At 39.5% G+C, this 13,116-nt stretch overlaps 1 protein-coding gene across 1 annotated transcript in view; it reads right to left on the reverse strand.

Annotated features, from left to right (window-relative positions):
• Nucleotides 1–13,116, reverse strand: part of PTPRU (protein tyrosine phosphatase receptor type U) — a 354,100-nt gene that overhangs the window by 115,368 nt on the left and 225,616 nt on the right. Inside the window, exons 9-10 of the mRNA XM_081335471.1 lie at nucleotides 7,759–7,868; nucleotides 5,375–5,576 (exon numbers count right to left, since the gene is read on the reverse strand). Of these exons, the coding sequence (XP_081191597.1) occupies nucleotides 5,375–5,576; nucleotides 7,759–7,868 (312 nt within the window). The remainder of the gene's footprint in view (nucleotides 1–5,374; nucleotides 5,577–7,758; nucleotides 7,869–13,116) is intronic.

Consider the following 13,116-nt stretch of genomic DNA (forward strand, 5'->3'; position numbering starts at 1 on the left):
CGGTTGCAGCGTCCTGGAGCCATGCAATCACCATTTGCAACCTGCTAACAAGCAAAGTCAATGGGGAAGCCAGATCCACTTAACAACCGTGTTACTAACGTAACAACTGCAGTGATTCACTTAACGACTGTGGCAAGAAAGGTTGTAAAATGGGGCAAAACTCACTTTGATTTGGGTATCTACACTTTTTAACTGTGGTCATCAGTGAATTATGCTTTGCATATGGTAAGAAAGATGATAAGATAAGATAAGATAAGATAAGATAAGATAAGATAAGATAAGATAAGATAAGATAAGATAAGATAAGATAAGATAAGATAAGATAAGATAAGATAAGATAAGATAAGATAAGATAAGATAATCTTTATTGTCATTTTTTACTGTGGGCACAACGGCACACACCAAAAATGAAATTTAGTTGCCTGCTCTCAAAGTGAAACACACACATGACACACACCTAAAACATACTACATACAACATATGCAAAGAGCCACACCCCTACATATACATAACAATAAAATATTAAATACTGTCCATCTTGAATATATAATGGAAGGAGCTTCATTACCCCAAAATTAAAATGTTGGGGATGGGGAACACTCTGCTGATTTAAGACAACATTAGAAATCTTTTACATTCCAAGATTTTGTCTTTTTTCTGACTAGTTTACCCCCAGGAAATATAACCTTTACAAATCCCAATACAAACACAATTGACAAGACTCTCAGACTCCACAAGTGTGGATCCAAACTTGCTTGTCTATAGGCTTTGAACTTAAAGAATGTTCATAGGCACTTCACAGACACAGACACAGACACAGACACAGACACAGACACACACACACACAAAATAACTGCAAAAAATGTATTTAGAAATGTGCTGCCAGAGAGAATACATTAGAAAACATGTATTTTATCTGTAAAGTTTTGCACAACATTATGTGCATGCTGCTATACGTTGTTTTATGCTGCTTTTCTTAAATTACAGATTGGTGCAAAAAAATGGGAAAAATATGTATGAATCTGGACACAAAGCACCAGCCGCTATCATCTAAGTATACATATTGTTCTATAATAGTTTAATGGCAGAACATTTGCTTTACCTGAAGAAGCAACGTTCAAAACTGTTATGCAGCCCATAAGAAGAGATCTCACTGGAGAACTCAAAGACCCATGGGCTGAGTCAATGTAAACAACATTGGATTTTGTTTCTTTCTTAGACTGATTGGCGTGGTTACCCATCTCATTTTCACCTGACTCTAGGCAGTTTCCAATAAAACAAAAGAAAGCAAAACGTGCAATTGATAAAACCAAAATAAAAGCAGACCGCAGCTGGATCGTCCAAACTAACGTTTGGATTTTATCGCTTGTGTGACTTTTTTCCCCCCTCTTCACATCTTTATCTTATTATTATTTTGTGTCAAGCATTCCACTGACTGAAGATAGCTGCATCTCCCTAAATAAAACAGTACCTGGGGAAGACACAAGACACATAGAGACGTGCACACACGTGCCATTAAATGAAAAACCCCCAAACTTCCTTCACTCCGCAAAACCACCTTGCCTATGGCACCTCAAGAAAAACATTTCCCACTGATGCAGATAATCATTATTTCTCTAAGACCCTTTGCAGCAAGACCCAAAGATGGCAGTGTTCAGTTTCTCCTCTCCCAGACCACCCCTAGTCATAGATCCTATCAAAGCCGCTCTACTGAGTTCGGAAATGTGTTCCAGCACTGAAGACTCTGCAGTGTAAACAAGGCAGCTTTTGGACCGTTGTGCAAGTAAATTATCCAGCAGGGTTGTAATGCATACTGTTTTCCATTTGTATTCAGACTGCAGGGTATCTAGGAAAAAGCATCTAGGAGTTTTGGAGCATGAAGAATCTATTTTAGGAAGAGACATATTTAAGGAGATCTGCACAGTGGGATAAAGGGTGACTCCCGTCAGTTCAAGCAAAACACATGGCGTTCGAATGCCGAAACTTCTGCCTGACAGTGCAGTGTGAAATCCAGAGCCTCAATTCTGTGAGGTTGTTAGTGGGTTTGGTGGGTCCTGAAAAGCTGGGGAGCAAACTCGGCTTGACAAGAGAGATGAAAGAATTTCACTAGAGTTTTCAGAGGGAGCAGATTTGAAAGAGTTGTCAAAAAGGACCATAGCTGTATCACGGAGATTGATGTTAAATGGAATACATGAGTATGCATCTTTCGCTGAACAATACGAGACATTTTTTTAAAAAAACAAATAGGTGTTTGTGAAAGTATTACTTGGAATAAAAATATGCATTTTTAACATTGCCTAGGAAAAGTGGAATTGAGAGAAAAAAATGCTATGCTGAGAATATATTCAGCTATCCAATATATTAGGCTTTTTTCACCATCATAGCCATTTCCCCAGTCCCCACTGCTCTCTCTCAAAAATGTCATAGAGCAGTGAGAGTTGCAAATAAAACAAAAATCTATCAAATACCCAGCAGATGGAAAGACTGCCCTGTCCACAGAGGCTGCAAAGCGGAACAGATTTATTGTGAACCGCACATCCTTAATCCCTTATTAGATGCATTATATGTTGCCAGATTATTGCACCCACCCCCCAAAAAATTACAGGCATAAATTCAGAGAAACCCAAGACATTTTACACAGCTGATAGCCCGAGACCTTACTCAAGAAAAGGAATTTTGAATCCTAAGCTTCCTTTGGAGCAATCAAAAGAGGACTGGCTTGCTGGTAAACTACTCTTTCCCCATCTGGATGTTGTTGATGTGACATTATCTTTGGGGCAATGAAGTGGATCTTCTGCATGCTGTGTTACAGAATTACAGAGTTGGAAGGTCTTATAGACCAATCCCCTGCTAAAGCAGGCAACCCCGTACCATTCCAGACAAATGGCTGTCCAATCTCTTCTGGAAAACCTCCAGGGATGGAGCATCCACAATTGCTGGAGGAAACCCGTTCCATTGATTAATTGTTCTTATTATCAGGAAATTTCTTCTTTATTTAGATTGGATTTCTCTTTAATAAGTTTCTATCCATTACTTCTTATTTTATCCTCAGGTGCTTTGAAGAACAGGTTATCCCCCTCTTCTTTGTGACAGCCCCTCAAATATTGGAAGAGGAAGACTGTTATCATGTCACTCCTGGTCCTTTTCTTCATTAAATTAACATACCCAGTTCCAGCAACCATTTTCATAAGTTTTAGCCCCCAGCCCCGTGATTCACTTTGTTGCTCTTCTCTGCACTTTGTATTGTGGTGACCAAAAGTGGATATTGTGTTCCGAGTGTGATCTTACCCAGTGCAGTACTTTTATTTATTTATTTATTTATTTATTTAATTGGATTTGTATACCACCCTTTCCCGAAGGACTCAGGGCGGTTAACAGGGTAATTAAAACAAGAAATACAAAAATTAAAAACAATTAAAAAGATTATAACAGTCCCAGAAAAAGTAAAAACAACCCAATTAAAATTAAAATTAAAATTCTCAGCCTGGGCCAGAGAGCTCGAAGAGCCAGGTCTTCAGGTCCCGGCGGAATGAACGGAGGTCATTATGCTGTGGCAAGTTAAACTTACATCTGGCTGAGAATATGTAAAGTAGGAGTTCTTCTATGGAACAAGTGACATGAAGCAGCATTCTGAGGATGCAAATTTCCGAATTTTTATACCTCACAATTTGTGTCACGTCTAGCAAACAAGCAAGCTGACAGTACAGTCTCAATGATGTAATGCAACTGCACTCTGGCCTATATCTACAAATGAGGGCAGAGAAGGTGCCTCTCCATTCCTTTCCAGTGGCTAAAAATACTAAAAATTGAGTTTGAATCAATAGAAGAAATTTATTTACTATTACAGAATTATTACCAAACTATGTTGTAGATAATATTCAAGAATGTTTTTCCATTACTTTTCCAGTACTTCATGTGATCCGGATACTAGATGTATCAACATGAAACACACATAAATATTGGTGTGATGTTAACGTAGATGTAGAACTTTCCAGTTTTTTTTTCACCTTGAAACCTGTACTAGGCCCTTAACCTGCCTCATAATAAATTACTATTTATGGAGCTCTCACAAACTTTCAGTGTTGCAGTTTAAGAGAAACCCTTCAAGAAAGTTCACTACTCATTACAGATTTCCGCACAGTCTCAAGTCTGTCCTCCACCCATCCCCTGCTTTCTTATTTCTAGAGAAGGGTCTTCTGTGCACTGGTGTCACTGTGAAAATTCCTTCTGACAGGGATAAAATTGAACAGGGAAAAATAACAAGCTAGAAGAGATAATGAATCTCTCCCATCTCTCAACCTACTCTTTCACATCTCAATGCTGAAATGCATTGTTTAACTGCAATCAGATAAGTGTAAATGGCATCCCAGAGAGGAAGAGGTATTTGAATCTATTTTAGTTACTTGGAAAGGTATTAAGAGCAGTAGTAATGAGGAAGAGGCTTTGTGTGTTGATGGACATCTGAGAGGAGTACCATTTGGTGGGTGAAAGTCTAAAGATGTCAATCCTGAGAAAAATGAAAACTTATAGGAGCCAATGTATACCACATTGGTAGCTCCTATATTTTTGCATACAACATAACATGCTCATAATATATTTCCAACCATGGCAACGTTTTAAGACATGTGGACTTCGACTCCCAGAATTCCCCAGCAGTCATGTTGGCTGGGGAATTCTGGGAGTTGAAGTCCACATATCTTAAATGTTGCCACACTGGGAAACCTTTGCATAGACTACATAGTGTCAAAATATTGGTTTTCAGCACAATCCTCACTAGAATGCCAAGTATCAGATGGAAGCCATATGATGAGGCACCAGTATTGCAAGAACACATCAAAAAACTATATTCTGATGACAAATTTCTTCTCAGTTTTTAAAAATGGTTCACCTTTAACTTGAAGAGAAAAAAAGAGAGACTGTTTTGTATTCTTTCCTTCACCCCACACCCCACCCCATAAGGGGAGATTATCTTGTTGAAATTCTCATGGGTGGATTTGTATGTATTTGGGATGAGATGTCCAAGGATGGGTCTTAATGCTGTATTTTCATAGCACAAGTGTCTTTGCTGTGCTCTGTAGCCAGCCTGGATCTCATGTTTCATGCATTCTAAGGGAACACTTTCCATGGATATATTTTTTTTCAGATTAGAAGTGAGAGCAGCCATGGAGGGTGTTGTGTGTAATTAGGAGAGTGAGAATACAAATGCTTTCCTCTGAAAACTTCATCTAGAAACCCTATCTCCTACCTTTGAAGCCATTCCTGATCATCGTAAGGGATATTTTTAGCACTGAGCAATTACACTCAAACGCTCCTTGATTCTGAATGAGACCGACATGCTGCAGAAAACGAATGCATTTCTCTTCTCCCAACCTACCTGAGATGTTGGTGGTGATCTCGGTCAGAGCAGTTTGACCAAAGCCCTTGCCAGTTCGTGCTCTTACTGAAAAAAGGTAGGTCGTCCCAGGATGAAGGTTGGAGAAAACGTGATAAGTTTCATTTCGGAGCTTGGAGACGGTGCGTCGTGGGCCAGGCACATTGACTGCTGGGTCAAAGGATTCAATGCTCTGGTAGCTGATCTAGGATAAAGGGATATACTTTAAGACATCATCAGAATGTAGGGATCAGGACGTATTTATCTGCTTGTTGAATTTATATAGCCTCCCCCTTATATAAACTGTATGTTTCAGACATTGCTTCAACCATGACCAGATACTGCAATACAGTATGAACAATCTTTGCACACAGGAAACAAGCAAGAGCGGGGCATTCTTCTTCCTAATGATGACTTTTCTATCGGGCAGGGTATTATTTGGTAAAGGGGAATATTCCATCAAAGGCAAGAATCTGCATAGGACCCAGAGTGGCTCTCAGCCAAGCTGACTGATCATCACAGCAAGAGCTGGAGAGAACTTTCCGATACAGCCAGGAAAACAGCTTGCATTCTGCCATCCAGACAATAGGCTTGGAGGGAACTATAAAGTTGCCGTTAATCTTCAAGACTATTAAAGAAAGGGGGGGAAGGCTTCCAGAATTACAATAGAGCCTATGTCAGTTCTTCGATAGGCAGCCTTCAGCCCGGCAGGGAAGAGCTGTGCAGATAAGCATCAGTCGACTTTCTCAGTAGGCAGTTTCCCCGCTCCAATAATTTTTGTTGATGCCAGAGAGGGCAAAGGCATGGGATAAAAACCCGAATGAGGGAAGGGAGGTTTTGGCTGGCTGCGTTTGGGAGAAGCCAAAACACACGCAGAGATAGGCCTATTCAAAAACTATCCGAGGACAATAATGAAGCAAAGAAAACACTCTCCGTTTGGCGCCTGGCTGAGAATACAGAAAGGCCAATCAATTATTGCTGCACTTGCTCGACAGACAAAGCCCAGCCCAATCATTGTGCAAGTCCTTGAAACTGAAAGTCAGTTTCTGCCCACCCGCCCAGGACCCTACCTGGCATTACAGCTTAAGGGATCCCTTTTAGGAGAAGGAACGGCAGAATCTGGGGCTGGTGTGAAAAGGGGGATCAGCCTAAAATTCCTGCCCACAAGAGAACTAAATCTAATCCCCCTTGAGTACCATTAACTTAGGCTACTGCTAAGCTTGTAAGCCGCCCTGAGTCTTCGGAGAAGGGCGGGATATAAATGGAATTAAAATAAAAAATAAATAAAAAATTAACCCTTATCTAACTCTAATGAGGTGCCAATTCTTAGCTGAAAAGATTCCTGTGTGTAGGGTTTTATAAATCAGTTTAATTGAATCCTCTTGTGTAGACTTGGTCTTCCGCACCTGACATTTCTGAAGCTCAACGTTCAGGAAAGATTCATCATAAATGGCTACCCCCATCAAAGACTTCCCAGCCAGACATCCTTCAGGTACATGGGAACTACAACTCCCAGAATTCCCAAGAAGCGTGGCAACTAGATGGGAAATATGGAAGTCCAGGTCTTTTTCAAGTTCTTCAATGAGTATAATTTGGCATCTATTGATGCCATTAATTGGGTATGTTGAATATTGATGATGCTTGGATAAGAGGTTTGATTGTGTTATGTTTGTTGTTGTTGTTTAACAGGCTGAAATGAGCAATGACAGCTGGTGAAAACAAAACTGATGAAGCATTGCTTCTGATCACAAATTGGTTCACAATTCTTCAGAAAGACCTCTTGATAAAAGAACAAAAGAAAGAGGGCTACAATATTTCGTTTGTCTACCCATTAACACAAAATAAAATATTTAACTAAAGTGCTGCCCCAATATGTAGACCATTTTAATCAATGTAAACTCAAGCTTGACCTCTGATGCTTGGCCACAATACAAAAGTGCTTTGGCATTAACTTCCTTGGGATTTTCTGTTGATTTGGCTATCCAGGCAGTAACCATATCCAACATTACTTCAGTCTGTACTTTACTAACCAGGAAGGTAAGATACATATTTGAGTCCTACGGGAAAGGGCGGTATATAAATTCAATAAATTCAAATTCAAAATTCAATTTGCACCCAAGTGAGTAGCATCCCATTAAAACTTGCATTCTCTCTTACCTTTCATTTAGAATGGAGTGTCTCTCCGGAGATCATCATTGTTATAGCATATGCATGTGACATCTCTAAGCAAGAATTCACTTATAGTTCAAGGCTATTGTTCATCTCCATAGAAAATGTCAATTAATGCATTAACAGGACCTTTTTTTTCTGACTTTGGCAGAAGGATAAGCGAGATAAGGGAAAAACAGGCACAATATCCACTTCCCCAAAATGATCTTACGGCATACCTCATATTGTGTTATGAGACCATTTGGTTCCACTGGCTCCTCCCATTTCAGAAAAATCATGTCCTCCAGGGGGGTAAATGTGAGGGACTCTGAAGCTATGCCTCCAGGAACTTAAATGAGTAGGTGGAAGAGAGAGAAAGAGAGAGAGTGGGGGGATAATCAGAAGACATTTCTTGCTCCAAAAATCAACAAGCAATGAAGGAACATCAAATGAAACTAAAATTCGGAACATCACGAAAAGAACCTTAAGCCAATCCTAGGGATGTTCAAAATTGCCTCCTAGCTCACCTAAGTGAGGGCTATTTACGTGTCTTGAATCCAAGCCTCGAAATCTATGCCTTTTTCATATTTTTCATGAACAGGCAGAAGATGAATTTTGGAAATGCATTTGCTGTGTTCAACTTTATTGATTTATGCATTATATCAATTTATATAGCCATCCACCTCAAATATATGATTCTGAGCCACTCACAAGCCATTAAAAGCAATATAAAAACAGCAAAACAACACAAAAACTCTAATTTAAAAACAATAAAGTTTCTTAAAAACATGAAAAAGCATGCAAAAAAATCAAGTGTAGCCACGGAAAGTGGATTTTCAACTTCACTGTACAGAACTGAGCGTATAACTTTTTTTTCCCACATTTAGATACTCTCATATCTTCAACCAGACGTTTTGCGAGGTTTTGGACACAGAAAGATGTGCATATCAATTTAACACTGATGTCTGTCTAAATCATGTGCATTCAATTCTTCCATTCCATTCTCTTTAGTACTTTAACAAAAAACTAAAATGTATAGGATGCTTCCCATTAGAGGTATAGCTTTAATGCAAACTTTCCCAATCATCCGAAAGGTGCTTTTTCAAAAGGCAACTGGACAGTCTTTGCTTGCCTTGAAGACGTTTCACTTCTCATCCAAGAAGCTTCTTCAGTTCAGTTCTTCAGTCAGAACTGAGAAGGTTTCTTGTATGAGAAGCAAAATGTCTTCAAGGAAAACAAAGAAAGTCCAGTTGCCTTTTGAAAAAAACACCTTTGGAACAGGCATGACCCAGATGACTTAGAATCTTCATAGACAAACTTTCCCAATGTTTACTGATGCTAATCTGGTCTGTGTGTCTTCATTCCGTTTTTTTCTAATGCACAAGGTAATCCTCTACACGCGACCACAACTGAGCCCAAATGTTACGTTGCTAAACAAGACAGTTGTGAGTTTGGTCAAATTTTACTACCTTTCTTGCCACAGTTGTTAAGCAAATCAGTGTAGTTGTTCAGTTGATCTCATGGTTGTTAAGAGAATCTGGCTTCCCCATGGACTTTGCTGATCAGAGAGGTCACAAAATGTGATCACATGATCCCGGGACCCTGCAACCATCATAAATACATGCCAGTTTCCAAGCGTCCAAATTTTGATCACTTGACCATGGGGATGCTGCAATGGTCGTAAGTGCAAAAAAGAGTCCTAAGTCACTTTTTCAGTGCCACTATAACTTTAAATGGCCACTAAATGAATGGTTGTAAGTTAAGGATTATCTGTATATATTGGGTTGAGGGTGGGGTGAGTTTCCATTGCTCTTAAAGAGGCAGAAATCCATCCTCTCCTTAAGAAACTATGCTGGATAATTTTCACCATACTACCATTCCTTTTGTAAAGAGGATTGATGAGGAAATGGTTGCGCTGTAGTGTGTCCTAATTCATACTGGGTTTTTGCATGTTTATATTTATTTCAATATTTTTGCTTTGCGCTTTCCATCCTATGTTAGCCACCTAAAGTCACAATTTGTGAATTATTTATTTTATTTTTATTTTATTTTAATTCCATTTATATCCCGCCCTTCTCCGAAGACTCAGGGCGGCTTACAAGCTTAGCAGTAGCCTTCATTCTATGTATATGCCTGCTTATTAGGGCTTTCACACACACCCCAAGCGGCATTATTACAAAGTCAGCTTAATTGCCCCCAACAATCTGGGTCCTCATTTTACCTACCTCGGAAGGATGGAAGGCTGAGTCAACCTTGAGCCTGGTGGGATGCGAACCTGCACTAATTGCAGGCAGCTGGTGTTACTTAAGGAGGCATTAGCCCACTGCTCCACCAAGGCTCTAATTAGACCATCTTGCAAACCAGATCCATCCATCCATTTCCACGCAAAGCATAACACTGCTGTACACAACTTTCCTGAGTTCACACATACAGTTAGTCCTCAACCTATGACCACAATTGAGCCCAGCATGTAGGTTGCTAAGCGAGACAGTTGTTAAATGGGTTTTGTCCCATTTTACGACTTTTCTTGCCACATTTATTAAAGGAATCACTGCAATTGTTAAATTAGGGACACAGTTGATAAGTGAATCTGGCTTCCCTGTTGACTTTGCTTGTCAGAAGGTCGCAAAAGGGGATCGATCACATGACCCCGGGACACTGCAACCGTCATAAATATGAACCAGTTGCCAAGCATCCAAATGTTAATCATGTGACCATGGGGATGCTACAACGGTCATAAGTGTAAAAAATGGTCACGTCACATTTTCAGTGCCATTTTCACTTTAAACGGTCGCTAAATGAACTCTTGTAAGTCGAAAACTACTTGCATTTTTAGTTCGCTTCTTTCCCAAGTATAATCTATTTGTATATTACTCTGGAACTTAGCTATTATGGCAATGTGCTCAGGGCATTATAATTATTGCAATGGAATATCAGGCGGATTCTGCCATTTCAACCTGGCAGAACTGTATGGCGATTTTCTTTTCATATCATTAAATCAAGTGGGGCCCAGACATTGCTGAGAGTGTAATAGGAAAGTCTGCATCTTCCAAATAGATGGCTTATTCAACCCCCCATTTCTCTTACTGGACTTTCGAGATCCTCTGAGCAAAAGATCATTTTAAAACTATGCATGGATCATTTGTTTATTTAATACATGTTCGGAATGCCCCCTGAAGCTGATGTTCATATAAAAATAATAAGAGTAATCATACATCAGAATAAGAAAAACAAAATTGGAACTCAGCCAGGCGAGCAAAGCTATATGCTAAACATATAAAAGCAACATTAACCATCAAAAATTCAATGGCATATTATCATCTTCAGCAGCTATCTAACAAAAAAGAAGAAGAAGAAGAAGAGAGGAAAATGACTTAGCCTCCTCTAGGGAAAGAGCAACATAACCCAGATGCTCTTACTCAAAATAGAAGTAGTTCATAAATGGAAATTAAAAGAAGGCTGTAACCGTATAGCGGTCTTACTCAAAAATTAATTCAATCAAAATCAATAGAACATACTTCAACGAGAGCCTGTTTAAACTGAAAACAGTTATGGGAAACAAACCCATAATGAAACAGTAAAAAGAACTGCATGAAGATCTTTTTTACTCTTTGTTTTACCTTAGGGCTGTCCAAACAATAGCTTTGTTTGAGGGGAGTTCCCCCTATTATTCTCATTCAGTTTAATTCAAAATTAATTACTTAATCAATTTTTATAGCTGCCCATCTTAACAATGACTCCAGGTTGCTAACGGTATTTCAAGTAGGGTCCTTGGTGCTCTCTGAGCTTGGTTGTTTTCTTGCAGACATTTTATTACCAAACTAGGTAATATCATCAGATCATCAGTGCTGGATCTGTTTGGTAATAAAATGTCTGCAAGAGAACCACCAAGCTCACAGAGCACCAAGGACTCCACAGTTCTATAATGAGCTACCAATATTCTCTTCTATCAATATTTCAGGTTCTATTCCCACAATGGTGAATATATGGGTGAACTTTTCATGGGTGGGCTATGACATTCTTGGACAACCTTTCCAAAAGGTAACCAAGCACAGATCATCTTCTGGGAATTAGGAGCCTCTCTGACATCTTACAGTTTTAAAATATATCCTATGGGTGGGTTATCATGACAGAATGGCCCCTATAGGGTTTCTTCAGATAGGGAAGAAGAGGCATGGGATTTGTGAGAGGATAGATCACAAGAAAAGAGAAACCTTTACGTTTCCATCTCAATAAAAAAAATCTCCCGTTTTACATCTCTGGAAGCTGAGCATTTACTAGCCGGATGCCCTTCCTGACGCCACATGAAGTTCACAGCAGGTATTTTTTCTTTGTGCCCAGGGAGAGAAACATCTGCCACTACCTGGAATTGAACTCTCAACTTTCCGAGTGGGAGACCAGTTTCTTTACTCACTAGGCCAGCAGTCTCCAATCTTTCTGGCACCAGGGACCAGTTTCGTAGAAGATAATTTTTCCATGGATCGGGCGGAGGGGGGGGGATGGTTTCACATGCAGCTTAGATCCTTTGCATCTGCAGAGGAAGCTTCACTTGCTTGCCTGCCACTTGCGTGGACCTGTTCCTAACAGGCCACAGACCAGCACCGGTCCACAGATCGGGAGTTGGGGACCCCTGAACTAGGCCACTCAAGATGTTTACATCTCAATAAATTTCAAAATCTAAAATGTATGCTTGCAAGAATATGAGAAAAGATATAACATCAGCCTTATTTGGGAAACCAGGAGGTAGATTTTTTTCAATCACAGTTTTCTTCATCCTCCATCTTTTCTTCAAGGCCCTAAGAAAAGAAAGTCAGCTCTCTTTCTGACCCAAAAGTTTTTCCTCCAAGTTTGTCCTCCTGCTCAAGCTGTTGTTCAGAAAAGAAACTGCCCAAGAAAATCTTGTGAACATCAACTCTCGGAAATGTCAAGGCCTCTCTGATCTCTCTTAACACTCTAAGAGCTGTAACACGTCAACTTCAGAACACTCCTCCTGAACTGAGGAATGAAACTTTCACATCAAATTAGAAGGAACATGTTGAGAACAGAAATGTTAACAGCCGAAGGGGAAAAAAAAATCACACCATTCCATTACCTGAATGTGTTTGCATAATCCTGAGCACTGTGGGCTGATTACACCAGATAGAAGCCCCTCAATCCTCCACAAATTAGCACTCAGACAAATATATGTCTGGTGGATCTGCAGGCAATTCTTGCTCATGTATATTTTATAGGAACTGCTTAATTCCATTTTGCATATACCACGGCAACCAACCTACCCGTACTAACTAGAAGCAAAAAGAGAAGCTATGGAAGATGGAGAGGGAAGATAACAGAACTTTTCAGTAGCTGAAAAGTAACAGGATATATTTCGAATGCTCAATCTCTGGTCCTGCTTTTCCAATTGAATCAACTAGCATGATATAGTGTTATGGTCAAAAGGTATGCCTGAATAATTGCTAGACCATCAGGACATGAGCAACAGCAAAATAATTCTCCCCAAGTTGAGGTTTTAATAAAATGAAGCATTTATATTATGGAATCCTGAAATATCTACATTTTATGCTTCATCTCTATTCATCATTTTAAAAGTGTTTTGA

The sequence above is a fragment of the Vipera berus genome (genome assembly GCF_964194415.1).
Source record: "Vipera berus genome assembly, chromosome: 9".
Taxonomy (NCBI): Eukaryota; Metazoa; Chordata; class Lepidosauria; order Squamata; family Viperidae; genus Vipera; species Vipera berus.